Genomic DNA, 27,495 nt, shown 5'->3' on the forward strand with positions numbered 1-27,495 from the left:
ATCTATCCAGTAACATAGTCCTAAAGACCTCGTTATTCAAAAGACTATTTCAAAGAATAACAACTTACGTCCAAGCCCAACACTAGATGGCCAGGAATATGCACAGCATGGGAATCTACAGCACTACATGCAACGAACAGATGCTTACTTGGTAAGTAACATTGCTTAATTTACTAGTCTTACTGTAGGATGCTGGCTTAGTATATGGTGTACACTTATTCAAGTGAGGCACCTTGCACTAATCCAGGCAACCCTATGGTGATTTTAGTGGTCTTTGATAACCATAGAAAGCACTCGGCTGTGGAGAGCAACCTTTATGCAAATCTTGGAGTGTCAAGCAGCTAGTTTTACCAAATTCAATCGACCGTGTAGATGAGATGAAAAAGAACCACAGTGTTTTATAAAAATAAGTCTGTTCCACAACACAATCACTAACACATTGTTAGATCTCCTATCCGTAGATATCCACAATACACACAAGAATAATTACAAATATTCTGGTAAGTAAAACAAATATACACTAGTCTCCAGGGAAGACCAAACCATATATTAAGAAAATGGAATGAATCTGAGGACCCACTCACGGGGAGCCCTTAAATACCCAAGGAAAGGGTTGGAACGGAAATGGGCGGGGGGGGGGGGGGGGAGTTCTCTTCCATTCGAGGGGCTAGACTGCGGGGAAGACACTAGTGTTCTTTGTCTAGTTTCACGCCAGAGCAGGAACCCCGTGTTCCTGAACGGACTCAACCCAGATTATGCAAGGAGTGCAGCAAATGTGGTCTTCAAAGCAGTCTGGCGCTGGCAAGTGCCCTCATCCCAGTCCAATACACTGTCCTGTCTCGCCAGTGGTCACACCTCCTATTCTTCCTTCCCCTTGATTGAGCTCCGCAGCACTAGGGCAGACCCTGAAAGGCTGTTACTGGGAGTATAGTGGGGTACCCCTAAGGAGCCCCCCAGCACATTTGATCATACTTCCAGCACTGGAATCTGTTTTAGGGTAGGATTCCAATATGTTTGATACAACCATGACCAGATTTGGGGCAGCCATTATATAGTTAGACATCTTGTAACAACTGATGTCCACTATGTCTTTAAATGGCTGATCGCACTAACAAAGCCTAGAAAATAGACTTTGGGGTTTGTAGGGGTGCCCTGCTCATGCCGGGGCACCCTCAAACTTGTAATCAAGAACCCTGCCCTCAGGACTGAAGGGCCTACCATAGGGGTGACATATAGGTTTTAAGTGCAGTGACCTCAGATGTAAGGAAACTTAGATGTGTTGTCAGATGTGCAAGCACCATCTCTCAGGCTGCTATGACAGGCCTGTAGTTGTGTGTAAGTGGGCTCGCATGGGTGGCACAATACATTCTGCAGCCCAAGTGAGACTCCTAGCGTACATTTGCCCTTGGTACTTTAGTACCATACACTAAGGACTTGTAGGGGTACACCAGTAGCCAATTGTGGAGGTACCAAAGTACTTACCAGAACCGATTTAGTGTAGAGCTCAGATGCTCGGGTCCTGATTGGCAGATTCCCAGCAAACTAAGAAAAAAAAACACTGTCCCCAGGCAAAAAGTGGGGGTGACCATGAAATCGGAGTCTGCTTTCCTTCACTTAACTTAAAAAATTAACTATAATGTAATGGGAAGCCACCAAAGTTGTTAAAATAGGGGTCTATTTTCACTCAAATACAGTCTAAAGTTAGGAGCGCCTTTCCCTTTTTTAATAGACAATCTTGCTACTAGTTTAGGATTTTCTGTCCGATATACCTACCATATGTCTGATTTATCGAAGTGATAAAGATTACTGGTTAGTAGCTCTTTCCCTTTAATTGGTTGTCTTCTACAAATATTTTTGCCCACTTCCCATCATCCACATAAATATTCAGATTCCCTCTGTCTACAAATATCCAGGAGCCGATGGACACATTTCTGGATTGGCTGCTGGATGGGAGGGGGAAGGGACATTGTTGTTCACCGTTTACCCTAGTATGCTCATTTTTGAAAATGTGTGCATCCACTTTCTGGTACAGCCCTTTAAGTTTAAAGAATCTGCATAGGAAATAGATTATCATTCAAATCCAAATTTACCTAAAGTACTTTAATATTTTTAATTAATTTGTGAGACGTGATCCCTTTGTATTGTGAATTGTGCGCAGAAAAACACCCCATAAAGTGGACTCTGTTTTCGCTCATTAGGTGCACACGTTTTATGAAGCTGTTGGGTACATGATTGGTGCACAGACAGACCAAACTGTGCAAGAACATTTGATAGAAAAATATATGCTACTACCTAATCAAGTGTGGGACAGTATTATTCAGCAAGCAACCAAGGTAGGAATTTTCACTGGTGTGCATATATATATATGTATGTATGTGTGTTTATATATATATATGTATTTTTTCCATTACTGCCAAGTAATAACTTGTAATTCTGTTAAAGATTGTGTTTCTGGTTTAAATCATCTCATGTATGTACAAAGCTGGCTATCTTTGCACAGTATACCTCGTTTTGGTATACTATAAAGAGTCCAGGTAGTCCCTTATGAGAGGACAGGTGCTTGCTCTAGCAATGCTAAGGTGCTCTTTTTTTGGGGGGGGGGGGGGGTCAAGCACCCTTAAACTTATCAGAGAGTAGTGTTGGACAGCTGCAGTACACACAATGGTCCATAAATAGAGAGAACTCAAAAAGGAGATTTTCACCAATTTATAAAAATAGCAAGTTTCTTTGTTTAGGCATCACACCAAAATTAATCAGATTAGTACATTTGTTAAATAGAAATATTTTGCAGTTCAAAAAGTCAACACAGTGCAATTTCTGAGCTCTGCAATGTTATCCTATTGGAGATAAATCATATGTAGTTTATCGGTTCTTGTCAATTATTTACAGGACCCTATCCAGGAGTTAAGGTGGGTGGTCTGTAAGGTCCAAGGCAACACCAAAAGAACTCTAGCCGCACTAGGGCGGCTGGGTGCAGAGGGCTAATGTTTAGCAGCATGAATCCTTTTCTGGATTCACATGCTGTGCTTTATTCCTCCATCTAGTGGTCGGGTCCGGAATTGTCTCGGTTTCCTTTTTAGGTCAAGCCTGGTGTTGTAGCGCATGCGCTCCTCGCCTGCGAGAGCTTTTGTAAACCGGTATGAAGAAGGGGTCTTTAATCCACGCCCCTGTGTCTCTACCGTTTCCGATTAGCTCACGTTGTGATTAATGGTTTTTTCGCACTTTACATTTGCTGTGCGTCATTTTCGTTACCGCCCTTGTGGTTTTTGCAGCCTGCCCATCATGACAAGCGCATCTGTTTTCACTCAGCCCCGATGCAAATACAAGAGGCTGAATGATAGCAGATGGCGAGCGTGAAGGCAGTGTTTTGCGCGCGCGCCAATCTTGACACCTGGGCGTGATTATGTCAGCCTGCACACCCATCGCCTGTGCTCTGCAGAGGCCCCCTGTTTTGGGCAGCAGGCAGTGGAATTTAATTTCATGCGTAACTTTGTCTGAAGGGCTCGCAATGCGTGGCTTGGAACAGATGGTGGAATCTGCAGAGAGGAGGCCTTGGGGACTCCGTCTCCACCCCATCAATCTGCTGCTGCCTAGTCTTCCTTGAAGAGCAGCACAAGTTGCTGGCTGCGTGCGAGCCCCACCTCGGCCCTGTCGTGGTTTGATGGTTTCCCTTTGCAAAGGATATTGGCTTAAATGTTTCCTTTACGCCAATTTCACCAATATCCTTTGCAAAGGGTCCTCCGTTTGATATCTGTCCAATGAAATAACAAATAAGTCACTCAAGACAGTCTAAGGTGTACCAATCTGTTAGGAACACCTCTTGCCCCCCTGGGGCTCTGAGAAAGCATTGCAATGGAACAAGGACTCGCCCTCCGCTTCAAGGGGGTGCTGTCCCGGAGACAGGGGTGGGGACTTGTGGGCACATATGGGACCCGTCACCCCTGTTCAGAGCATGCCCACCCACTGCCCCATCTCGTCACCTGTGACTTGTCGTCATGTAGCGCCACAAAGAACATTGCGCTGCAGGGCAGCTGGACTCTTAGCTTTGCTGCACCGATCCCCTCTTGTCAATCTTGACCTCTGACCCCCTCAGCCTCACGCATAACTTGCTTCCTTAGATATTTACTTTTTTTACAGTTTCTCTGCTCAGCCTCTGCTCTGCCTCATCTTCCTCAGTACAATGATGCACGGGGTCGGCTCTCCACTGCAGTGATCTGCACACAGCTCGTGTATGTCTCCTGGTATGGAAAGCGCTTTGACATCGGTGGCGTGTTCTGCGCTTTATAAAACATGTAAATACATATGTTCGAGGCATGTGCTTACTGGGCTAAAGCCTGAGGCCCAGAGGAAAATAGTGAATTTACCGTTTAATGGTTCGACTCTGTTTGGATCTCACGCTGACGATGAGATGTCCAAGATGAAAGTGGAGTTGGACACTCTTAAGGCCGTAGGTCTTGAAAAGAAGAGACTTTAAACGACGGGGTAATTTTCGTCCCTTTGACAAGAGATCTTTCCAGCAGAGGAACCAACAGACTAATAGGTCCTCGCAAAACCAAGGCCAGAATCAACAGAGGTCGCAATTCCAACGGCGGCGACCTGGGCGAGGCAGAGGCAATGGAAATAGGCAGCAGTCATCCGCTACCAAACAGCCTCAAAAACAATAAACGGAGGCTTCCTCCACAACCGTGCGCCACTCCGGTTGGAGGAAGTATTGTGTGGTTTCTGGACGAGTGGAAACAGATCACAAAGGACAGATGGGTGCTGGGTATCATTCAGAACGGGTACCTTTTGAGATTCAAGAAGCCACCCCCTGTCATACGTCCTCTAAAGATGTTACAGTGGAATGTAAAGCGTTTACAGCAGGAAGCGAACATCCTTCTAAAGAAGAAGGCCATAGAACTAGTACCATCTCAGCATAGATGTCAAGGCCTGTACTCTCGATTTTTTTCTCATAAAGAAAAAAGGTCCAGCTACGGAGTTCAGACCCATTCTGGATTTGAGACGGTGGAACAAATTCATTCGAAAGGAGAGTTTTCGAATGCTGGCTCTTCATCAGATCTTCCCCCAGTTAAATTAGGGGGATTGGATGTGCTCCATCGATCTGAAGGATGCTTATTTTCATATTCCGGTATCCAGAAAACATCGCAAGTTTCTCAGGTTTCAAGTAGCTGCTCTTCACTATCAGTACGCAGTACTCCCATTCGGCCTGAGATCAGCTCCCAGAACATTTTCCAAATGTATGGCGGTAGTTGCGGCTTGTCTTCGAAAGACGGATTTTCATATATCCGTACTTAGACGACTGGCTTCTGAAGAGTTCATCCCCATCTCTACTGGAAGAACATCTATCGATATGCCTCCAACTCATGTGCAAGTTGGGTCTTCCAGTCAATTACAAGAAGTCCATAATGAACCCCTCCCAGAAGATCCACTACCTGGGTGCTAAACTGGACACGGAAAAAGAAAACTTGTGTCTTTCGGAGGAGAGGTGGTTATCCATCAAGGCGAAGTGTATTCTTCTCCTTCAGTCTGCACGTTCGGCAAGTGTCCTCTCTCCTGGGGTCCATGGCATCGTGCATCTTCATCGTGCCAAACGCACGTTTGCATATGCGTCCTCTACAACAGTGTCTGGAAGATCAGTGGAAGCAGAGGACGGGATGCTGGGAGGATCGAATTCATCTCCAACAGTCTGCAAGAGATTCCATCCGGTGGTGGATGAAGAAGACACACTTGATGAAGGGAGTTCCTTTTCATCAGGACCCACCAACGCAGACTCTGATCAGACTCCTCTCTCCAAGGTTGGGGGGGGCGCATATGGGCCCTCTGCAGGTACAAGGGCTATGGTCAGACTTCGAGAAAGGATATCACATCAATCTACTCGAACTCAGAGCGGTCCATCTTGCTCTCAAGTCCCTGGCTCCATCTCTACAGACTCGGTCCCTCCTGGTGCAAACAGACAATACAACTACAATGTATTACTTAAACAAGCAGGGGGGTACCAGGACTCTGTCCATAGAAGCCCAGACCATCTGGCATTGGTTGCTAGCACGAGACCGGTCAATAACAGCGGTTCACCTGCCAGGCAGTCTCAACTCACAGGCGGACAACCTCAGCAGAGACTTCGTCGAAGCGCACGACTGGGTTCTCAACTAGGACGTCGCGCACAGCATTTTCCAGGCTTGGGGAACACCAGACATCGATCTCTTCGCAGACGCGGCAAACACAAAATGCCCCGTCTTCGCGTCCAGGTTCTCCCAGAGAGGGTCTCAAGGGAATGCCCTTTTGATAGACTGGTGTCAAAACTTGCTGTACGCCTTTCCACCGACACCGTTGATACCGGCAGTGATCAACCGGATGTACAAGACCGACTCCAGAATGATACTGATTTGCCCAGAGTGGCCACGCCAGTGGTGGTTCCCAGATCTCCTCCAGTTGTCAGAAGTGCCACACAGGAGATTGCCTTGTCGCCCGGATCTTCTGTCCAAACAGGAGGGGCGAGTGTTTCATCCCAATCTGCCCTCCCTGCGCTTGGCAGCATGGCTCCTGAAGTCATCCAGTACGGGCACTTGCATTTGAATCCGGAGTGTATTAACATCCTTAAGGAGGCAAAGCAACCTTCTACAAGACAATCCTACGGATTTAAGTGGAAACGCTTTTACCTTTGGTGTCAGAGTAAGGGTCTTGACCCTATTCATGGTCAAGAACAGGGGATCTTACCTTATCTACTTTACCTTGCTGAATCTGGTTTGCAGTTTAGTTCCATCAAAGTCCATCTTGCTGCAATAACTGCTTATAGAAAATCGCCAAGACAGATATCTTTCTTTCGGATGCCTGTGGTGAAGGATTTTCTGGAAGGTTTAAGGAAGGTGTATCCTCCAGTCCGGTCTCCTTCTCCACCTTGGGAGCTTAATGTGGTGTGGACCAAGTTAATGGGTCCCCCCTTTGAACCCATACATAAAGCGTCTTTACAATACTTATCTTGGAGAGTAGCGTTCCTGGTGGCCATCACTTCTGCTCGTAAGGTGAGCGAAATCCAGGCTCTGTGTTGCAATGAACCGTACACTATTTTTCATGGAAACGGAGTGGTGCTCAGAACTCATCCTGCTTTCCTGCCCAAGGTGGTGTCGGATTTTCATATTAATCAAACCATAACATTGCCTACTTTCTTCCCAAACCCTTCAAGCCCTTCTGAACGGGCTCTACATTAGTTAGATCTGAAAAGAGTTTTGAAATTTTAACTTCGATAAAACAAAGTCTTTGAGGCACACGGACCGTCTGTTTGTGAACTATGGTCCTACGAATACTGGTTTGGCAGCGTCCAAGAGATCCATTTCTAGATGGATAGTGTCATGTATCCTACTGGCTTATCAGCTCGCCCACAAGTCTTTATCAGGTAGACCTAGGGTGCATTCTACGAGGGGGAAAGCTTCTACCACAGCTCTCCTTCGGAATGTGGCTATGTCCGAGATATGTAAAGCAGCTACTTGGCGTTCAGTGCATACGTTTACACGCCATTACTTTCTAGATTCTGATGCGCAGGTTGATGCACAAGTGGGACAAGCATCCCTCAGAAATTTGTTTGCTAATTCTAGCTAAGCACTATGGTTTAAAAGTGTGGCTATGCATTTATCTGTTCGCCCGCTTCTGGTAGGTATGAGCTTGCTACTCTATTCGGTGCTTATGACTATTAATGAGTATCCCCTGGAAGAGAAGGATCAGTTACTTACCTGTAATCCAAGTTCTCTTCCAGTGGTATACTCATTAAAGTCATAAGCACCCTCCCGCCTCCCCGGGCGAGCAGTAGCATTGAGGTTTTTTCAATATGTATTATGAAGTTTTTAAGTGCAGATTCCTGCTAAAGTTTACTGTACCGTACAAAAGAACTGAGTTAACTGTCACCTGTGGGGCATGATGGGAGCAGGGTTCTCCTGGAGGCCTTAAAGGCAAAGTGTGCAGATTCTCTGGGGCCTTAAAGGCAGGGTGCCAGTCTGATTTTCTGTACACAGACATTTTTTCATATGCAGCCTTTTAGGCTAATAACTGTTTACAACAGGTTCTTTGATGAAAATAAAAGGTTTTCATGGTTATGAAATGCATTTTAGGCTCATGCCTGTTTATTGCATTTATATACAGCATATTTTCATGCTTCAGAACATGTGTAAGTTTGGCTTTATTAGCCTATGTATATATGTTAGGCTGCATATTATGCTTATTATACATGTATATGTGTATAATTAGTTTAGTACTATGTACTTTTGAGTATATTTACACATATATATGTATATTGTTTGTGTTCCGGGTTCCCGCTCATGGGCGGAGATAATTCCGTGCTTAAGACTTTAATGAGTATACCCCTGGAAGAGAACTAGGATTACAGGTAAGTAACTAATCCGTTCTGTCCTGTAACTCCAGTTCTGTAGTAGGGATATCTGTTATAGTCATAAGCGCCAGCCCTCCTCCCCGGTGGAGAAAGATATTCATGTAAGGAATGCTACAGGTCTGGCGTGTTACGCCTTCAAAAAGAACTGAAAGTAAAAGGGACCTGCTGTGCATTCTGGGATACTGAGAACGTTCTGGAAGGTTCTCTTAAAGGCATAGTATCCTGTTCTGAGCCACATAATGGCAGCCTATGGGGCTTGTCTGCCCACTCCTTCCTCTCTATCATTCCAGAGGCTTTTGCTGGTAGAGGAAAGTTTTTCTCTGTGGAGAAAGCTGGACAGGCTGCTGTTTTTTGGTGGAATTTCTAGTTGAAGTACTGGACAGTGTAGCCTGTGGATATAGGCTGCATTATCTGTCTTTAAATTCTCTCTTAAGTGTCTGTGCAGTTCTGCATTTTTTGACAACTTAAGAGATTATTTTTGATTGTTCCGGGGTCCACGCACATGGGCGGGACTATTCACTAGATTATGACTATAATAGAGATACCCCTACCACAGAACTGGAGTTAAAGGACAGAAACTACTCCATCTGTGGCCGGATGAACACAAACAGGACATTAAACCTGAAGCCTCGGTCAGATTTGAAAGCCTAAAAGAAAAAATTAAAGGTGCAAGTGATCACACGGACAGCAGGTAATGAAGAAAACCAGGTACCCTGCTGGAGAAGGTTGCCAAAAAAGTGCAGTGCCAAATGTGAAACGGGTTTGTTAAAATCTATGTTCATGGTTTCGTTGTGGCTTAGTGGACTAATGTGCCCACTGTGAGGGCCTGTGTTTGACATCATGGTCACAGGTTCAAATCCCAGTGGGTCCACTCAGCCTTTCATTCTTCAGGGGTCGATAAAATGAGTACCTTGGACAACAATAAACGCCTGTTATTCAGCGCCAAGATAGCTTTCTGCAGTGAATATGCGCATCACAAATACACGTTATATTAGCCATAATACATAAGGTTCCATCTCTTCAGGTTTAGTTTGAGGTATTGCAGACCGAATTCATAAGTTGACTATTTTAAACTTAACATCATTCCTAAGTTTGTAATCGAGACCTTCATCGATCTCTTTGAACTGTTATTGATCTCATTTAGTAAATGAAACAAATGTGAGATGTCAAGATTGGTGAAAAGATTCTGAACCTAAAGTAACCAGGGAGTGGGGTCCATTCCATCTAACCCCATAAAGTCTTTGAGAACCGGTCTAGAGAATGTAGTATGGGGAGGCTGACCTCTTAAGCCATAAAAGAAGGGGTGCAACCTTCACTGTATCCTCCAAACAAGCCTTTGCAATGCAATAGGTCTTGCATTTACGCGAGTTTGACCTATTGGCATTGTAAATAGCAATGCCTTTTATTTGTTTTGGTTTTTAAAACCTAAATAAAAGGCATTGTCATTTACAATGCTAATAACTTACACTTGTGTAAATGCGAGACCTATTGCATTGCAAATGCTTGTTTTACTTGGGCGTTGCCTACCACCATTTGCTACTAGGTCCATCACTTGTGTGAAGTCGGACGGCGCCCCCTGAAGTTCCTGTATGTGTTAGCAATCTACAAATTCTTTTTTAGGTCTGGAAGTAAGGGAGGAAGTCTAAAGTTTTTGGGCGAAATCAACCGAAAAAAATCTATGGAGTTAAGGAGAAAAACAATATTACATTGATCAAGAGGACACTGGAGAGGGAGACCTCTGACCACCTTTCTACATCGTGGGAGATTGACTGAGCAACAACACAAATAGACTGAAATGAGGCAAAGTAGGGGCCATGGAAAATAACCCTGTCAAATTTTGGCCTAATAGCCACCACAAATTTGTGCAATGTGATCCACATGACTTATGTACCTGAACTCACTCCAACCTTATAAAGCCTGCTTCCATTCTAATATTAACCACATCTCAGGATGATCACCAAGATTTAGTATTCTATACAATAATTGCTAATTATCTTAAGACCTAGTTCATTTTATCACTCTTAAAACCCCACGAGACCCATTGCAACAAGTACATTTGTTTGTTGACCCTGTATTGTCCATCCTACAAACCATTCCACCCCCTAGTGACCAGTAATTTATAACATGACAATATCCAATCGAATCATCTGGCACATAACTCTTTATTCAAATATTACAACCAGTATTGATAGATTTGATAGATAGAATAGACGCCATGGGGCAGAAATGGCGGCACTCGTTCAATGAAAGGAGTTTGACGCGTGAAAGGAGTTAAGAATTCTGTAGTGGCTGAGGAAGAAGTGGATACCAAAGTCTTCACAAAGTGTGTGGCGGTAGTAGCTGCTCATCTAAAAAGACAAAGCATACATGTCTTACCATACCTAGATGACTGGCTCATCAAAGCCAGCTCGTACCAACAATGTCTCAAGCGTACTTCCGTAACCATTCAGATACTTCACCAACTGGGGTTTACAGTCAGTGTGTTAAAATCACCTCTTCAGCCAGCCAAAACTAAGAACTACCTAGGAGCCACTTAAGATACTCGAAGGGCTCCGGCGATTCCCAACGCAGCCAGAATTTAAAACATTCAGGCGTTAGTTCTCCAGTTTCAACCATTCAATCACTTCCAGCTCGAGTTTATATGCAACTGCTGGGAATGAGGCGTCTTGCATCATGATTGTTCCCATGCCAGGCTGCACATGCGTCCACTTCAGGAATGCTTAGCCAGTCAGTGGAACCAGTCACACGGTCTATTAACCGATCTAGTGTAGGTAAGCTGACATACTCAATGTTCTCTGCAGTGGTCGAACACACAAACGTTGTTAAAAGGACAGCCTTTCATAGACCCGGTTCAACAGACCGTATTAACAGCGGACACGTCCCTTACTGGTTGGGGAGCTCATCTTCAGCAACACACAGTGCAAGGTCTTTGGAACCACTAGTTAAGGTTGCTCCACATCAGGAGGTGCTAGGGGGCGCACAGCGGGATGGCGGCTTAACTCGGCAGCTCCGCCGGGCAGACACGGGTCCAGCACTAAAAAGACATCTAAATGGATCAAACACCAGCGTGAAATATGTCGCGGTGGATGGGAAGGTGTGCTGCATAGCTGGAGCGGTGTATACACCCGTTTCAGGCACGATTTTCATAGCAAAGAGCAGCGGAAAGGAAACTCCTGGGCCGGGACAAAATGGCGACCATCAGTCCTCGTAACCCCCGAGGAGCCGTTACGCGACATCAGATGCAGTGAGAAGCGACTGACATGGACCACAGCCAAATACTGGTCGGATCAGGAGGTAAACAGACTCCGGAGCCGGAGATGTGTATAAGTGGCATAAATCTACACAGAAGAACGGAATTGTGCGGTGTTTGAATCGGGAGCTCGAAATGGTGGTGCCCATATCACCGAAACATCAGTGACAGCCTGCGTTCATAACTGGTGACACAAACTGGAGGGGAGCAAGCGGACTTTGTCCTACAAGCAGCAATCACATACAGGACAGTAAGGACGCATGATACAACTGTTGGGTCTTTGACTTGCTATATCACGGATCCACTGTGCGCTTTGTTTTTGAATTTTTTTTAATTTCTTTATTAAGGTAGAGATCACAAATACAAAATACAGCATATAACTTATCATCACGCTGTTGTGGAGTTACAAGAGCAGTGTACTAGATATTCTTTTCAAAAGAGAAAACAAAAGTGAAACAGTAAGAATTAAAAAAAAGAAAATAAAAAGGCATGTACAAAAACCAGGTTTGGCCATTAATCGACAATAAAACAGACTTTCAATAAATCGAGTGTTTTTTACATTATAAAGTGGAACAGATACTGCAGCATTTCAAAACAGTCCGGTAAGGAAAACAATTGTGGATATTAAACGAGATACACAGAATGTCAGGATTAATCAGATTTCTGCCAGCATATATGCTCTGACTGGTCCCCATATTTGCTGCCCCAGGGCCTTTTTCCGCCTTCCCTTAATAGCATACAAATTATATTCTATGTTATAAGTAAATAAGAACCGAGTTCGCCATGCTTCAAATGAGGGGGGTTCAGTTTGTAACCAACAAGAGGCAATGCAGAGTCTTAGAACCGCTGTTGCCACAAATATCAAATAGCCTGTGTTATCCGTGGGCTCGGCTTGGACACCCCCGATGTCTATACCCAGCAAAATCTGCATTAATGACAGCTGGAAAGGAGTACTCAGAATCTCAGATAAGAACTTATTTACATGTCCAAACAACTCCCCTAATTTTACACACGTGCCAAAGATATGCATTACATCCGCCTGATGGGCACCGCATCTGAAACATTTTCCTTCTGGGTCTCTACCCCACTTTGAAATTTTGTCTGGAGTACGATACAGATAAAACAAAGTTTTATAATGTTGCGTTACAAGGTTAGCAGACCGGCTAGTTCAATTGACCTCTCAAGCGGAATTACTTGCCTTCCTAACCTTCTCTCCCATTTGCTCACTTGTGCATCTAAGTCGTTAGGCATAGCCTTTATCATTAAATTATAGAGTACTCCGATCCGAGCACCTTTCTTATTAGCCTCAATAAGAGGGTTAGGTACCATGCTTATATTAGTTTTCATTAGGTACTCACGGATTTGCAAATATTTAAAAAAGTGTGTAGTTGGGAGTTGATATTGCTCCTTTAACTGACTAAATGACTTTAAGCCATCCCCTGTATACAGATCCCCAACTGTGATTAAGCCTCTTGTTTGCCAACTCACCACTATCCTATCCCAGCATATACTGGGGTGGAAAATCGGGGCTGTCAATGGGGTACATAAGGAGGTCTTTTCAATTTTATAGTAATTTTTAATTGCCTTCCAGACTTTAAAGGCAGCGGCCACCACCTTAAATCTGGTACGTTTGTAATAGTTCCATTCTGTATTAAGAAAAAGACGATTCCTGGCTTCTGAACCCATTAACAGGCCATATATTGATGGCTGCAATGCTCGCTCCATAGGTCCTTCACCTGTAAGCAAGATATTCATACGAGAGAGCATGCAGGCATAATATAAAAGAAAGTCGGGTACCGACCAACCTCCAGCAGCCCTTGGCAATACCATATTTTTTTTGCGCGCCACTCTTTTCCCCGAGCCCATAAAAATTTCATGCAGATCGCCTGGAGTTGTGTAATATATGGCAGGGAGATCTCTAATGGCATACATCGATAGAAGTATAGAATCTTAGGTAATACCATCATTTTTAAAGTGTTGCACCTGCCTATAAGCGTTAAGTGAAGGCATTCAAATTGATCTAGTTGTTTACGGATCCCACTAAGTAGTTTCTGCCAGTTAGATTCTACCTCGCCGCAGGCGAGGCATGGATCTGCACCCCAAGATATGTGACCTCTGTTAGAACCCGGGTATCTGAAAAAGACTTAATGTTTACGCATAATATCTAGGTCTTAGCAGTGTTTAATTTATACCCGGATACCGAGCCATATAACACTGCCAAATGTTCAATCTGAGGCATTGCCAAAGCCGGCCTTGGAGAGAGCACGGCTACATCATCGGCATACGCTAGTGCCCGATACTGTTGTTGTTGTATCCTAACTGGAGGTATCCGAGGGCTCTATTCCATCATTTTTAAGAACGGATCTATGTAAAGGGCGAATAACGGGGAACAAGGGCATCCTTGCCTTGTCCCCCTTTGTATTGGAACTATTGCTGATTGCAGCCCCATCACAGAGATCCGCGCCCTGGGTTGTTGGTACAGCGTCTGTATTGATTTTATATATTTTGGTCCGAACCCTCGAGCCTGCATCAGGTCCCATAAGAAGGCCCACGACACTTGGTCGAAAGCCTTCTCGGCACCCAACAATATAAGACACAGCGGGACTCCCAAGCAGTTTGCATGGTCTATTAAGGCAATCACCCGGTTGACATGGTCGGTTGTACCGCGTTTGGGAATAAACCCGTGCTGATATACAGAGATCAAGGAAGATATCGCATCTGAAAGCCTTGTCGCCAATATTTTCGAATAAATTTTCCCGTCGGTATTCAACAGCGAAATAGGCCGGTATGAGGCTGGTTGATCTGCGGGTTTCCCCTTCTTTCTAAAGACCACTGTGCTGGCCTCATCCCACGTTTTAGGGTACTTTCCAATCTGCGCAAGCCTAAATGTGGCTAGCATATCATGCTTCAAGACTTGAAAGAATGTTTTGTAAATCTCTAACGGAAGCTTGTCAGGTCCTGCTGCCTTGCCTGCTGGAAGTGCATGTTCGAGGCATGTGGGCTGCTGAATTCATATCTTGTGCATAGATTGCCGCCTAGTGTTGGGTCTGGATGATTGCACATTGTTGTCCTGGAAGAGTCTTCGAAGTATCACGAGATACGTGGCTCCTCCGGACTACAGTGCGCATGGGCATCCTCTCCATCCTCAGATTGTTTTTTTCCGCCATTGGGTTCAAATGTACCTTTCTTTACTCAAGTTCTGAAACTTTTTCTAAAAGGCCAAAAGGCCTTCGGGGTCGTCTGTATTGTTTTTTAGATCGGTGCCGAGTTCTTGTTCCAGTTCTTTTCGAGCAGGACGTCGAAGAGAGCCGCGTGGCCTTTTCGACACCAGAGGCCCGATTGTCGATGGAACGGAGCCCATTCAAACGATGCCCCTTTGTAACTCTAAATACCCGCACATCGATGTACACCCTGTGTGCAACAAGTGCTGATCACCAGACCACAATGAAACAACTGTCTAGCTTGTGCTCGATACCGGTCAAAGAAGACGCTTAGGCTCCGACGTGCAGCGAGACAAACAATGCCGAAGCCAGCGCCTGACCCGGTGAATATCTTCGATGAAGACAACGATGAGGTCGTCAAGACTGAGGATCCGGAACAGTCGTCGGATCCAGGTTCGGAGCACGACTCTAACTATTATGAAGACGAAGAAAATGTTGATGATGAAAACGTCGCCGAGGTAAGGGGCGACGCATCCCCCATCGGAGCCGTCGATGACGACTCAAGCGATGAACCAGGCCCAGCAGTGGGTACAGGGCCCAAAAAAGACACTGAAAGACTTGCAAAGGCTCAGGTCGAGGCATCGCCAAAAGGCCTTAGCCAAGATCATAACAAACCTTCTATAGCCCCGCGCCTCGGCCCGGCTAAGAATCTATCACACGAGCCATCGGTCGACCTACTGAAAGCGAAACCGAAAGCCATCGAGTCAAAAACGAAACCGAAACTGCTCAAGACAGTCTTCGGATAGAAGAGTTCGAATACATCGGATTTGACGAAGAAACAAAGTGTCGACGACCCTGCGGGGTCGAAACTAAAGGGTGTCGAGCCGAAGACTAGTGCGCTAAAGTCCATCACTAAAGCCAAGCACGTCGAACCGACGAGGTCGACTGACAGCGACACAAACAAGGGACTCTAGTCTTGGAAGGATCTCGACCCGAAGCAACAAGTTGACAGACCACAGCTCGTCAAAGCCCTCGAGCCGAAACCCAAAGGCGCCTCGAAGGCCCAAGTCGAATCGAGGCAAAAGAGCGCGCCTCCGACGCAACAAGCACCGAAGTCGCCGCAAGGCCAAAAGCATCTCGACGAAAGGGCGAAATCGGTCGGGCCTATATCAACACCGGCCCCGAAAAAAGTCAGTCTGTCTAAAGACACTATACTACCGATAAAATTCGGGCTGCCCCCAACTGCACGCCCTAAGGCGCTCGATCCGAACACTGGGGTCGAAGCACCCAAGAAGGTGTCGATTGGAAAACGGAGTCATCCTCTGGAAGAGGACGTTATGTACCAGGAGCCCTCCTATGATGATAAGTCGAAGCTACATATCGACTCCGAATCAGGCAGACTTACTGTTTATCAAAGAAAGATCAGGTCGGAAATGTAGGAGAGTAGGGTCTGCAATCCTATGATCACCCAGATTTTTGCTTTTTGCTTCACTGGTTTACGACTTTCCCTGGCTGTGGGCCTGCTAATCAGACCCACAGCCTAGCTGTTCTCTCTATCCCAAATTGTACACAGGTACTGAATTGGCACTGGGCCCTCTCTAAGTCCCTGTACCCAGGGCTGAGGTGCACCCAGAAGTCTCCCAGGGGCTGCAGCATGTATTATGCCACCCCTGGGCTGACTAACTAAACAGACACAACTGGCTGCTTGACAGCTGGGGCAAAGTGGTGTACTCACCCTTTGCTTTAGATATAGTATTCCTATGTCTAACCCCAAAATGGACACATATATTCCTATCAGTCACTCCTATGGCAGGCCTTAACAATCCTGAAGGCAGAGTGCTTGGAATAATGTGAGATGGTGCTCTGGCATGAGCTGAGCCCGTTTGCAGCTTGCGGAACCAAGTCCTAATAGCTGTTCCATGGTAACGCATACCATATACTCTTAAGTGCATTATAATCCTTGCGGTTATATGCCAACTCTGGTATCGCTTTATCGAAACATGTCGAGTAAGGTGTCATACGAATTGGAATACTAACCCCTCGCCAATTCTGGCGACGGGGTTAGCATTCCACTCTTCTAGAGGGACACGACATGTTGGTAACCTGTAACCCCGGTTAAAGTCAGACATAGCCTCAGCTCCACAAGATGGATGCTGCCACCGAGACACAAGTCTGCCCTCCTGCTGCTGGGAGTCCTCCCAGCGCGGGAGGCAAGGACAAAGGGTTTCCTGCCAGGGGCGGTGCCAGCACCGTCCCAGACAGGATTTTGTGTATTCTAGGTAGGCAGGGCTTTAGAGGAAGGTGACTGCAAGTGGCACCCCGGTGCTCACTGTGCATATGCCGGCTAGAACCAGTTCCAGGGGCACACCAGCCCCTGAGCTGGGGAAAGCCCGGCATGGGAGAGGGGTGTAACCACCCCCCTTCCTAGTCCCACCCATAGGGCAGGACTTAGTCGCGTGCCAGCCCCCTTTTGCAGGATAAAGGTAGGAGCAGGCCCCCTTCCAAACTAGATCAATCTTTGAATCCTGAACCGACTTTCTACGAGAGGAACTCAACTCTTCCTAAGATTTCTCCCTTGTGACTAAGGAGTAGTCACCCTGCAGCAGCAAGCACCAACCAAGCATCGCGGTCTGCTGTAAGTCTCTCCTCCGGATCAAGACTGCCCAGCTCGACGAGAACCGGCTTCCCTGGCACCTCTGAACTCAACCTACATCTTCAGCCCAGCTGAGACCCGTGGGTGCGACGAGACCTCGAGGGACTGGCCATCATCAAGACTGCACGACGCTTGTCCAGCACGACCACCGAGTGACCCTCGACTGAGTGCTTTGGGGTAAGAGAAGCCCCGACCCTGAGCAGCTCCAGCACCGAAGTTCAGCCCCCCTGCATCCACGAGATCTGCGTGGGGCCCTTCTGCTCTTTGCTGCTCACCGCGTTGTCCAGGTCACTTGCCCGCTGGCTAGTGGCCCTTTTACGGCGCTTCACGACGACAAACACCGCTGGTCTGGTTGCTCGAGACTAGCCCTTGCTCCCCTCCAACAGAGGAGCACCCTGGACCCTCCTGGTCCACTCCAGACTCCATTTTAAGTCCACCGCGTGGGCTTGCATTTGCCAAGACTTGTTGCCCCAATCCTGGGTCCAGCGACGTCAACAGCAGACACCTTCGTGGGACAGCTCGCACCTCCATCCTGGTCGCCGACAACGCCTCCTGGTCCGAGAGACTGCAGAGCCCAGCAGCGCCCACTCACCTGGACGAGGTGACTTTGTCCGGTGCCATCCTAGTGCCCACCTAAATCACTGGCTAGTGATTCAGAACTTGGTCCTCTCTGCTTACAGGTCTTCTTCTTCCCTGATCCAGGCTTGGATCACCACGAACTTCTTCACTGGCCGCCTACCAGTAACTTCTTCCTTCAGGCTCCTGGTTCTTCAACGAGGGTTTCCGACGCAACTTGAACCCTATGCAGCCGCAGCCCCTGGGCTAGGTAAACCGAGTACTCCGGTGCTCCAGCATAGTCCAACACTCCAAGTGTTCGGATCCACTCTTGTTTTCGACCCACCTAGTCGGGTTCGCCCGAGAACAGTAACTTTGTCTTTACTAGCCTCCATAGACTTTTTCCCGCCTTACGCGTGAGAGTTCCCACTCTGCACGCGACGTCCACAGGCCTCCTGCTTCTAATCTAAGGGTTTAGCATTGTAGGCCTAGCGTTTCTAAAGTCTATGAGAATAGTACTTACCTGCTAGTAATTTCGCATTCCACTTTTTGTGTATATGGTTTTTCGTGCCCCTCGGGCATTTGTGTAAATTGTGCGACTTAAAGTATTTTCGTAAGAGTTTTGTGTGCTTAGCTCCCTGTCTCATAAAGAGCCAGGGTAGTCTTGTTAGAAATAAACATACATTTATCTTCATAACAACTTGTGTGGTGTCCTTTCACTTGGTGTTCAAGGGGTATATGTGATGGTAAAACAGCTGGCTTAACTCGCCCTCTAGAGTCTTAGCCTTAGACTGCTCGTATCCATGCTACTAGGATAGCTGGTCTATAAGGTTGACTTACAACCAATCATCAATAAGGGTTGTCTGGACTGATACATAGTGATCACTAGAATAGTGAGCACTGCATATCAGGCCAACTTCTCACAGTATGGATCTCCTGAAACAGGTAGGAATTAATGCATATGGGGACCTTTATAATGAAGGTAGTTTCCGCCAAATAGACGACTTGTCCTATATAAGTAATCAAACCATGTTGTTCCGATTCATCTGTAGTTGACTACAGAGGGCGATCCAAGACCTCTACCCACACTACCCGGCGGAACCCCCAAGCCTGGACACACTACAGCTAATTCGAACATCCTCAAATACTACACACCTGGTGTCGAGACTATACACAGTAGCCCAGAATGAAATCCCATATACTTCCACTAAGGCAATGCTGCGATGGAACGAGGTATTACCAGACCCAATATCAGAGAGAGTGGTATACCACTTGTACATTAATTAGGTTACTCAGACCAAATGGCAATTTACGCATCTTACATCTGAAATATCTACACCAAACATATTACACCCCGATGCAACTTCATAAATATGGACTACGGGAAGACGCTAACTGTAAAAGATGTGGGATGCAGGAGGCGGATTTCATCCATCTAGCATGGCACTGCGTGAAAATACGTGATTATTGGGGGGAAATAACTGACATGCTAAAAACTATATGGTGGGTGTGGAAATTGATTGTTCCATGAAGGTATGTTTGTTGGGACTTTTATCAACTGTCAAGGCTGGGAAACGTAAATTCTGCGCAATCGCTCTTTTAATAGCTAAGAGGAAAATATCTAAATGTTGGGGAGCAAGAAAATACCAAACCCTAAACAATGGCTCTAGGACATGACTTACTGCAAGGATAGACTATTGACATACGAAGAGAAACTGCCGGCCAACTCACGGCCAAAGGACTATTGGAGCTATCTAACAGTTTTTCTACAGAGCAATGATGTGAATGCAATGTTATAATTAATGATGTGCTGCGCCTCTATTCTAAAAAAAAAATTAAAAAAAAAATCCGAAATTGATGCATTTACTCCGACGTTTTCAAACTGCTTGACTAGATTACATATAGTATTTTCATATATCTGACATACACAAATGGATGAAGAATGCAGAAATGTACTGGCCTTTGTTGTTTTTTATTTACGCAATGGTTGTAATCTGTTTATTTTGATGAAAATCAATAAAAAGATTTATTAAAAAAAAGGTTGCTCCACATCAATCCTTTAGAGCTGATGGCAGTCTTTCTAGCTCTCAACTTACAAGATCACCTGCCTGGCAATCTGTCTTGGTTTGAACCGACAAAATGACAGCTATGTATTACATACAGAAACGGGGGGGGCACTCTCTCCAGCTGTCCCACTTAGCCCAAGACATCTGGAGGTAAGATATTCACCACAATATCTATCTCCTAGCGTAACACCTCCCGGGAATGAACAACCAGATTGCGGACGTCCTCAGCAGTCAGAGGTATCAAATACACGAATGGGACCTTCACCCTCAAGTTTTCCTCCCATGCTTCCAATCTTGGGGAGTTGTGAGAAAGTGCAATCTTTCTTGCCTTGGTGTGCCCCCACTTTTTTTCTGAACTGCTGATGTACTTTGACTGAGTGTGCCCTGGGTCCCTGCCAATCAGGTACCCAGGGCCTGTGTTCTTTTCCTTCAAAGAAAAGCTATGCTGAAACAAAATACCCAATTGGCATCTATGGCCCCTAGTAAATGGTACCCTAGGTACCCAGGGCATGGTGACCAGAGAAGACCCCTGAGGGCCGCAGCACTTATTGTGCCACCCTCAGGGGCCCTGTACCCTGGCTCCCACACACTGCCTTTGCAGACTGAGTGCCTAAGTACAAAACTAAAGCAAGAGTCGACATGGAACACGTCCCTGTGTGCCATGCCCACAGAACCCACTGCCCTGGCATACTTCAGTCACCCCTCTAGCTGGGTGCCCTATGCCAGAGGTGAGGGCCCAGGTGCAGTGTTGCCATTTAAGAGTATATGGTGCTGGGAGGTTGTCATTCACAAACTCCACAGCACCATAATGGCTTCACTGAAGACTGACAAGTTTGGTACCAAACTTCTCAGCACATTAAACCCGCACTGATGCCAGTGTGGGATTTAATGTAAAATGCACGAGAGGGCTTCTTAGAGATGCCCTCCAAAAACCCGAACCTACAATCCACGTCTGGCCTGAGTGGCTGCAGAGGCTGCCACACAGCAGACCTGTTGCTGGACCCCTGGGTGGAGAGCCCCTCGCTCTCCTGGGTCTGCAACAAAGCACATCCTGGGCGAGGTGCTATGTCTCCTCCCCCAGGATGGACAGGAGGAAGTTCCAAAGGCATACCGCCTCTGAGAGCTTCTCCAGATCATTTGCTGTACCCAGCAACCAGCCCCCCCACCAGTCCTACCCCCACTCTGGCGGGAAGACTGGTGGGAAAAACTATGTTAGGAAGGGGGGTGTGCCAACCTGTGCCAACTCCACCCCTCAGGTGGAGGAGGCGAGGTGAAGCACGACCCCGGGCTCCAGCCATCTTGTAGATGGGGAGCCCTGCCCAATCCCAGCTAGGCTCCTGCCCCCTCCCACAGGAGAGGAGCAGGCTAGGGGGGGTGTACTCACCCCAAGACAGGGACCCATTGGTCCCTGCCCTTGCTTTACCTGTAATGCCCCTACTTTTAGTATTTAGGGGCTCCCTGAACCTTCCTTCCTCAGATCCCGATATCAAAAAGAAGACCCACCGTGCAGCTAACAGGACAACAACAACTGACTTGGCCCCAGCCCTACCGGCCTGTTGATCCTGGAACCTGCTCCTGCCTAAACCCGGCGACCTCCGCGGTCAGCAACCTTGGGACACCCAGAGGACATGCCTGCCTTGACCCTCTCGACGATCAGCAGAGGCTCTGCTGCAACAACCCACCTGATGCCCACCAGGAAGCTCCGGACCAGCCCACTCTGTACAAGCCGAGCCCGGGCCAGGCCAACCCGAACCAAGACCACGAGGACGTCCCCCTGCGACTGGGACCCGAAGTCCCGTGCCCAAAGACCCTCCTCGACGAACCTGCAGACTCAGAACCAGGGGCCACCCCAACCGCGACCAGCCGAGGGTAAGCTTTTCCGACCCCCAAAGATGCCCCGCGGCCCCCTGTGCCACCCTTTGGGGTACCTACCTGTGCTCCAACATCCCAACTTATTTCTCCAAGTGCTGGTTGCCACTGGAGAGTCACCGTCCCCGAGCCTGCAGCCTTTGTTCCTCTTTTAAGATCCTCATTGGATAACATTGAGCGTCCGACGGCTCAAAAGCACCCTGCACCCAGCCACCCTAGTGCCGCTGTTGCAAAGTCATCCTGTGCCCTGGACAACCCCCAACTTTTTGCTGACTGGAACTGGTGGTAACTGACTCCGGGCTCTGTTTAACTAGGCCCAGTGCCAAACTAAAAGAAACACATTAGAATACAGTTAAGACACCCAACATACACTAGGGTATGGTGGGGTACCCCTGTAATTGGCATGACCTACCCCATAAGCCCCTAGTATGTAATAAGGCAGGGGATTTAAACTACCTAGAAGTCTCCAGTATCTGGGGACATGGCAGTTTAGAGGCCAGCAGATTTTCTGCACTAGCATGTGTGCAGTGCTGAAGCCTGAGGTCAGTTTAAAAGCATCCCTGGTGGCCAGTACAGCTTTTAAACCTTAAATTGTGCCCAAACTCGACTTTGGGGGTAGGGGCCTTTAGAAATGAAAAACCTACAGTGTTTTATCATATTGGGGACCCCCAAGGTCACCCCTAGGTATCCCAGGGGTTTGGGGGTCCGTTATCTATAAGGAGCGCCTTTATAAAAATGAGTTTGTATATGCCTGGGTAAAGTGAAATTTTACATTTCACTCCCCACATTGTGTTAAAGAGCTGCTCAAATTCGACTTTGATGCTAAAAAAATTGGGTAAGGATCATCTGCATGATTTCTGCAGATTCAGAACCCCTTCAGTCGTCCCTAGGTGCACAGGGGGTGGGGGTCTTGTAGAAATTAGGGAAATACTTATAAAATATGGTGTTCGAGGCATGTGGGCTGCTGAATTAATATCTGTGCATAGATCGCCGCCTAGTGTTGGGTCCGGATGATTGCACTTTGTTGTCCTGGAAGAGTCTTCGAAGTATCAAGAGATAGCTGACTCCTCTCCTGGACTACAGTGAGCATGGGCAACTTCTCCATCCTCAGATTGTTTTTTTCCGCCATTGGGTTCGGATGTTATTCCTATGCTCCAACTTCGGTATCGAAAACAAAACTTTCAAAAGGCCTTCGACTTAGACGGTATTGTTCTCGCTCGGTAATTAATAACTCGATCGAACTTTCCATCTCGAACCGGTCGTCGACGCGGGCCGTTGGGCCTTTTCGACGCCACGTGGGCCTGCTGTCGATGGAAAGGAGCCCGTTCAAAAGGTGCCCACAATGCCACTCCAAGTTCCCCCATACTGACAAACACTCAGTATGCAACAAGTGCCTCTCACCAGACCATAAAGAAGAGACCTGCCCAGCCTGTGCCCAATTCGAGTCCAAGAAAACCATCCAGATTCGACGGGCCGCTAGGCAAGAGATGCAGCGACAGGCACCGGAACCAGACAACATCTTCGATGATGACCAAGAACTAACGGAAGCACCAGATTCGGACCTAGAGATAGTCACCATCGAGGACTACTCGGACTCCGACGACGAGATCCCACCGGGGCAAATCGTGAGTACACTGCCGCCAACACAGATTGGCCCGTTACCGAAGGCTCCGGTTGAGGCATCGCCAAAAGGCCTTAGCCAAGATCCGAAGAAACATTCGCCAGCCCCGCCGTCCGGCTTGGCTTCGAAACCAAAGATAAAGCCTTCAGAGACCCCAGGGCCAAGTAACTTGACCCCTATGAAGGTTCCCGAACACAAGGTCGTCGACCCGAAGGGCGTCGAACCGAAAAAGGCTGTACAACCTAAAGGCGTTGAGCCGAAGAAGGCCGTCGACCCAAAGGGCGCCGATCCAAAGAAGGTCGTCGAGCCTAAAGGCGCCGAACATAAAAAGGCCGTCGAGCCTAAGAAGCCCACACAGCCGAAGGGCGCTGAGCCGAAGAAGGCCCTCGACCCAAAAAAAACTGTTGTGCTGAAGGTCGCCGAACCAAATAAGGTCGCCGACTTGAAGGGGGCTGCATCGAAGCCTGTAACCCAGATGGAGAAGACTATCGAACCAAAGTCAGGTGCTCCAAAAAGACCGGTCGATCCAAAAGAAATCATCGACTCGGCAAAGGACAGTCAATCGAAAAAACCTGTCGAGCACAAGAAGACTATCGAACCGAAAAACCTGGTCGATCCGAAATCACTCGTCCACCCGAAGGAAGGGTCCGAGCCAAAAAAGACCAAAAGGGCACCAAAAGTCGTCGATACAGAAGGGGATATCGACCCAGAGGCGACAACGTAGACATGCACAATGACCCTATAGACGAAGACTTCTTATTTGACACTTTCCCTACTTCAGAGAAAAATGTAAAAACACTTCCTATGTTAAAGGGGGTGTTAAAACACGCGTCTGATATATTTAAAGATACAGCCAGAGGACGCGTCATCAATTCCAGGATTGAAAAGAAATATAGAGCAGACCCTACCTATATCAGGTCAGTTACCCTTAGACTCACTAGTAGTGGCTAATGCACGCAAAAGGGCCAACTCACAAACAGGGGAGGCTCCTCCTCCTGATAAAGTGTCCAAAATACTAGAGGCCTCTGGGAAAAGGGTAGCATCACAGGCCTCCAATTCATGGAGAATTGCAAACACACAAGCTCTGCTAGCTCGTTACGACAGGGCTCACTAGGATCAGCTTGAAACCTTAATGCAACACCTGCCTGAACCTTTTAAAGCCCAAGCGAATGAACTCATACAGGAGGGAAAATGTATTACAAACGCCTCCATCAAATGTGCGCTTGACGCAGCCGACACTGCCGCCAGGTCTATTAACACTAGCGTTTTACTACGACGACATGCATGGCTGCGTATTTTGAGCTGTAAGAATGAGGTGCAGGCCACCATTCTTAACCAGCCAGTCAACCAAGACTTCCTTTTTGGCCCTGCAGTAGACACCATTTTAGATAAAATGAAGAAAGACACAAACTGCAAAATCAATGGGTGCATTACAGTTTCAGCAACAGAGGTTCCTTTCGACGCTCCTCATACAGAGCAGCTACACGAGGCAATACTTCAGACCTCATCGACATATAAAGGCAACACCCAAGGCTCCTTTAACAAGAACTCCAACAGAGGAGGTTATAGGTGCAACAATAGCAAGGGAAGAGGACGTGGAGGCAATAACACCAGAGCCTCCACTGCCACAAAACAGTGACTTCATCACGCTACCTCCAGACCACCCAACACCGGTCGGAGGCAGACTCCAACAGTTCCTACCTGTCTGGAACGCAATTACCATGGACAGGTGGGTAAGACAAAATTATCTAGTATAGATATTGCCTAGAACTCACTTCTACTCCACCAAACATACCACCCAGACACCGTTCTATGTCCAAAGATCACATCACCCTGCTACAAGAGGTGAAATGCATGCTGGAAAAGGGGGCCATAGAGCTAGTCCCTTTCCAACACCAAGGGACAGGAGTATACTCCCTATACTTCCTTATTCCCAAGAAGGACGGTTCCCTCAGACCAATATTAGACCTCAGACCCCTAAATCAATACATACTGTCGGAGCACTTCCATATGATCACACTACAGCAAGTGCTCCCGTTGCTACAACAAGGAGACTTCCTAGCAACACTGTACCTCAAGGATGCGTATTTTCACATACCCATCCCTCCGGCTCACAGGAAATACCGCAAGTTCACAATAGAAGGTCAACACTACCAATTCATGGTTCTCCCCTTCGGGGTAACCACAGCTCCAAGAATGTTTACAAAATGCTTAGCAACAGTGGCCGCACATCTCAGGAGGCAACACATCCATGTGTTCCCGTACCTAGACGATTGGCTAATTCAAGCCAGATCGTACGAACAGTGTGCAAGAGACACGTCTCAGACACTTCAGCTGCTACACAGCCTAGGCTTTTCGATAAACTACCCAAAATCGCAACTACAACCATCCCACACACAACAATATCTGGGAGCTACTATAGGCACCTCAGTAGCAAAGGCATATCCAAACTCAGCAAGGATAGCCAGCATGCAGATGCTTATTCGCAAATTTCAGCCACAACACTCTGCCAGCTCGAGTCTTCATGCAGCTCATAGGCATGATGGCCTCTTGCATATTCATTGTCCCCTATGCCAGACTTGAAATGCCTCCATTGCAAGAATGCCTAGCACGGCAGTGGAACCAAGCTCATGGACAACTAAAAGACCTAGTTTTGGTAGACAGTCGCGCTCACAACTCTCTGCAGTGGTGGAACCCACAAAACCTTTCCAAGGGGCGACTGTTCCAAGAGCCGATTCCACAACTAGTACTAACAGCGGGCGCATCACTGACAGGCTGGGGAGCCCATCTCCTTCACTACACAGTACAAGGGCTCTGGACAATCAAACAAAAGAAACTGCATATCAACCATCTAGAGTTGCTAGCGATATTCCTAGCCCTGAAAGCATTCAGAAAATACTTGAACAGCAAGACTGTGTTGATCCGGACGGACAACATGACGGCAATGTACTATATCCAGAAACAGGGAGGAACACACTCTCCACAGCTGTCCCACTTAGCACAGAGCATACCGAAGTGGGCAATTCCAAAAGATATCTTTCTCCTGGCAGAACACCTCCCAGGGAAAGACAACCAAATAGCGGACCTGCTCAGCAGACACAGCCAGCAAGTACACAAATGGGAAATTCACCCCCAAGTTCTCCAACCATTCTTCAGCCAGTGGGGGCATCCAGAGATAGACCTGTTTGCCACAAACGAAAACTCAAAATGCCAGTACTTTGCCACCAGGTTCCCACATCCGTTGTCACCGGGCAATGCGATATGGATGAACTGGTCCGGCAGTTTTGCGTATGCTTTTCCCCCAGCACCACTGATTCCGCTGGTGGCACACAAACTGCGGCAACAGTCACTCACACTGATCCTAGTTGCTCCCACATGGGCGAGAGCCATGGTATACAACGTTCCTGGAGCTTTCAGTAGTTCCTCATCAAAGGCTGCGCCTCGCACCCCACCTTCTAACTCTGAACCATGGAGAAATCAGACACCCAGATCCAAACCCGATGAACATAGCGATCTGGCTCCTGAAGTCTTAGAATTTGGATACCTTAACTTGCCTCCAGACTGCATAAACATCATTAAGGAGGCAAGGCGACCAACTACTAGAGCATGCTATGCAGCTAAATGGAAAAAATGTGTTATTTACTGCAACAATAACCAAATCAACCCATTAGATGCTTCCATACAAAACATATGTTACCTCCTGCATCTTCAAAGATGCACCCTAGCATACTCTTCAATAAGACTACACCTCGCTGCTATAGCAGCATACCTCCAAAACAGGCAACACCTTTCACTGTTTAGAGTCCCAGCAATCAAGGCTTTTATTTAGGGTCTTAAAAGGGTGATTCCTCCAAGACACCCACCTTCCCCAGTCTGGAACCTAAATGTAGTACTTACCAGACTTATGGGTCCTCCTTTCGAACCTCTACATTCATGCGACCTG

The 27,495-nt window shown here is 47.1% G+C and overlaps 1 protein-coding gene across 2 annotated transcripts in view; it reads left to right on the forward strand.

Moving 5' to 3' along the window:
* XPO1 (exportin 1) overlaps window positions 1-27,495 on the forward strand; it is a 960,241-nt gene that overhangs the window by 662,608 nt on the left and 270,138 nt on the right. For both annotated transcript variants that reach the window (XR_013596235.1, XM_078649290.1), the window contains exon 17: window positions 2,199-2,333. Coding sequence is in view for 1 of the 2 variants with exons in the window: in XM_078649290.1 (XP_078505416.1) it covers window positions 2,199-2,333 (135 nt within the window). In the remaining variant the exon portion in view is untranslated. The remainder of the gene's footprint in view (window positions 1-2,198; window positions 2,334-27,495) is intronic.

This window comes from Lissotriton helveticus, chromosome 6 (genome assembly GCF_964261635.1).
Source record: "Lissotriton helveticus chromosome 6, aLisHel1.1, whole genome shotgun sequence".
Lineage (NCBI taxonomy): Eukaryota > Metazoa > Chordata > Amphibia > Caudata > Salamandridae > Lissotriton > Lissotriton helveticus.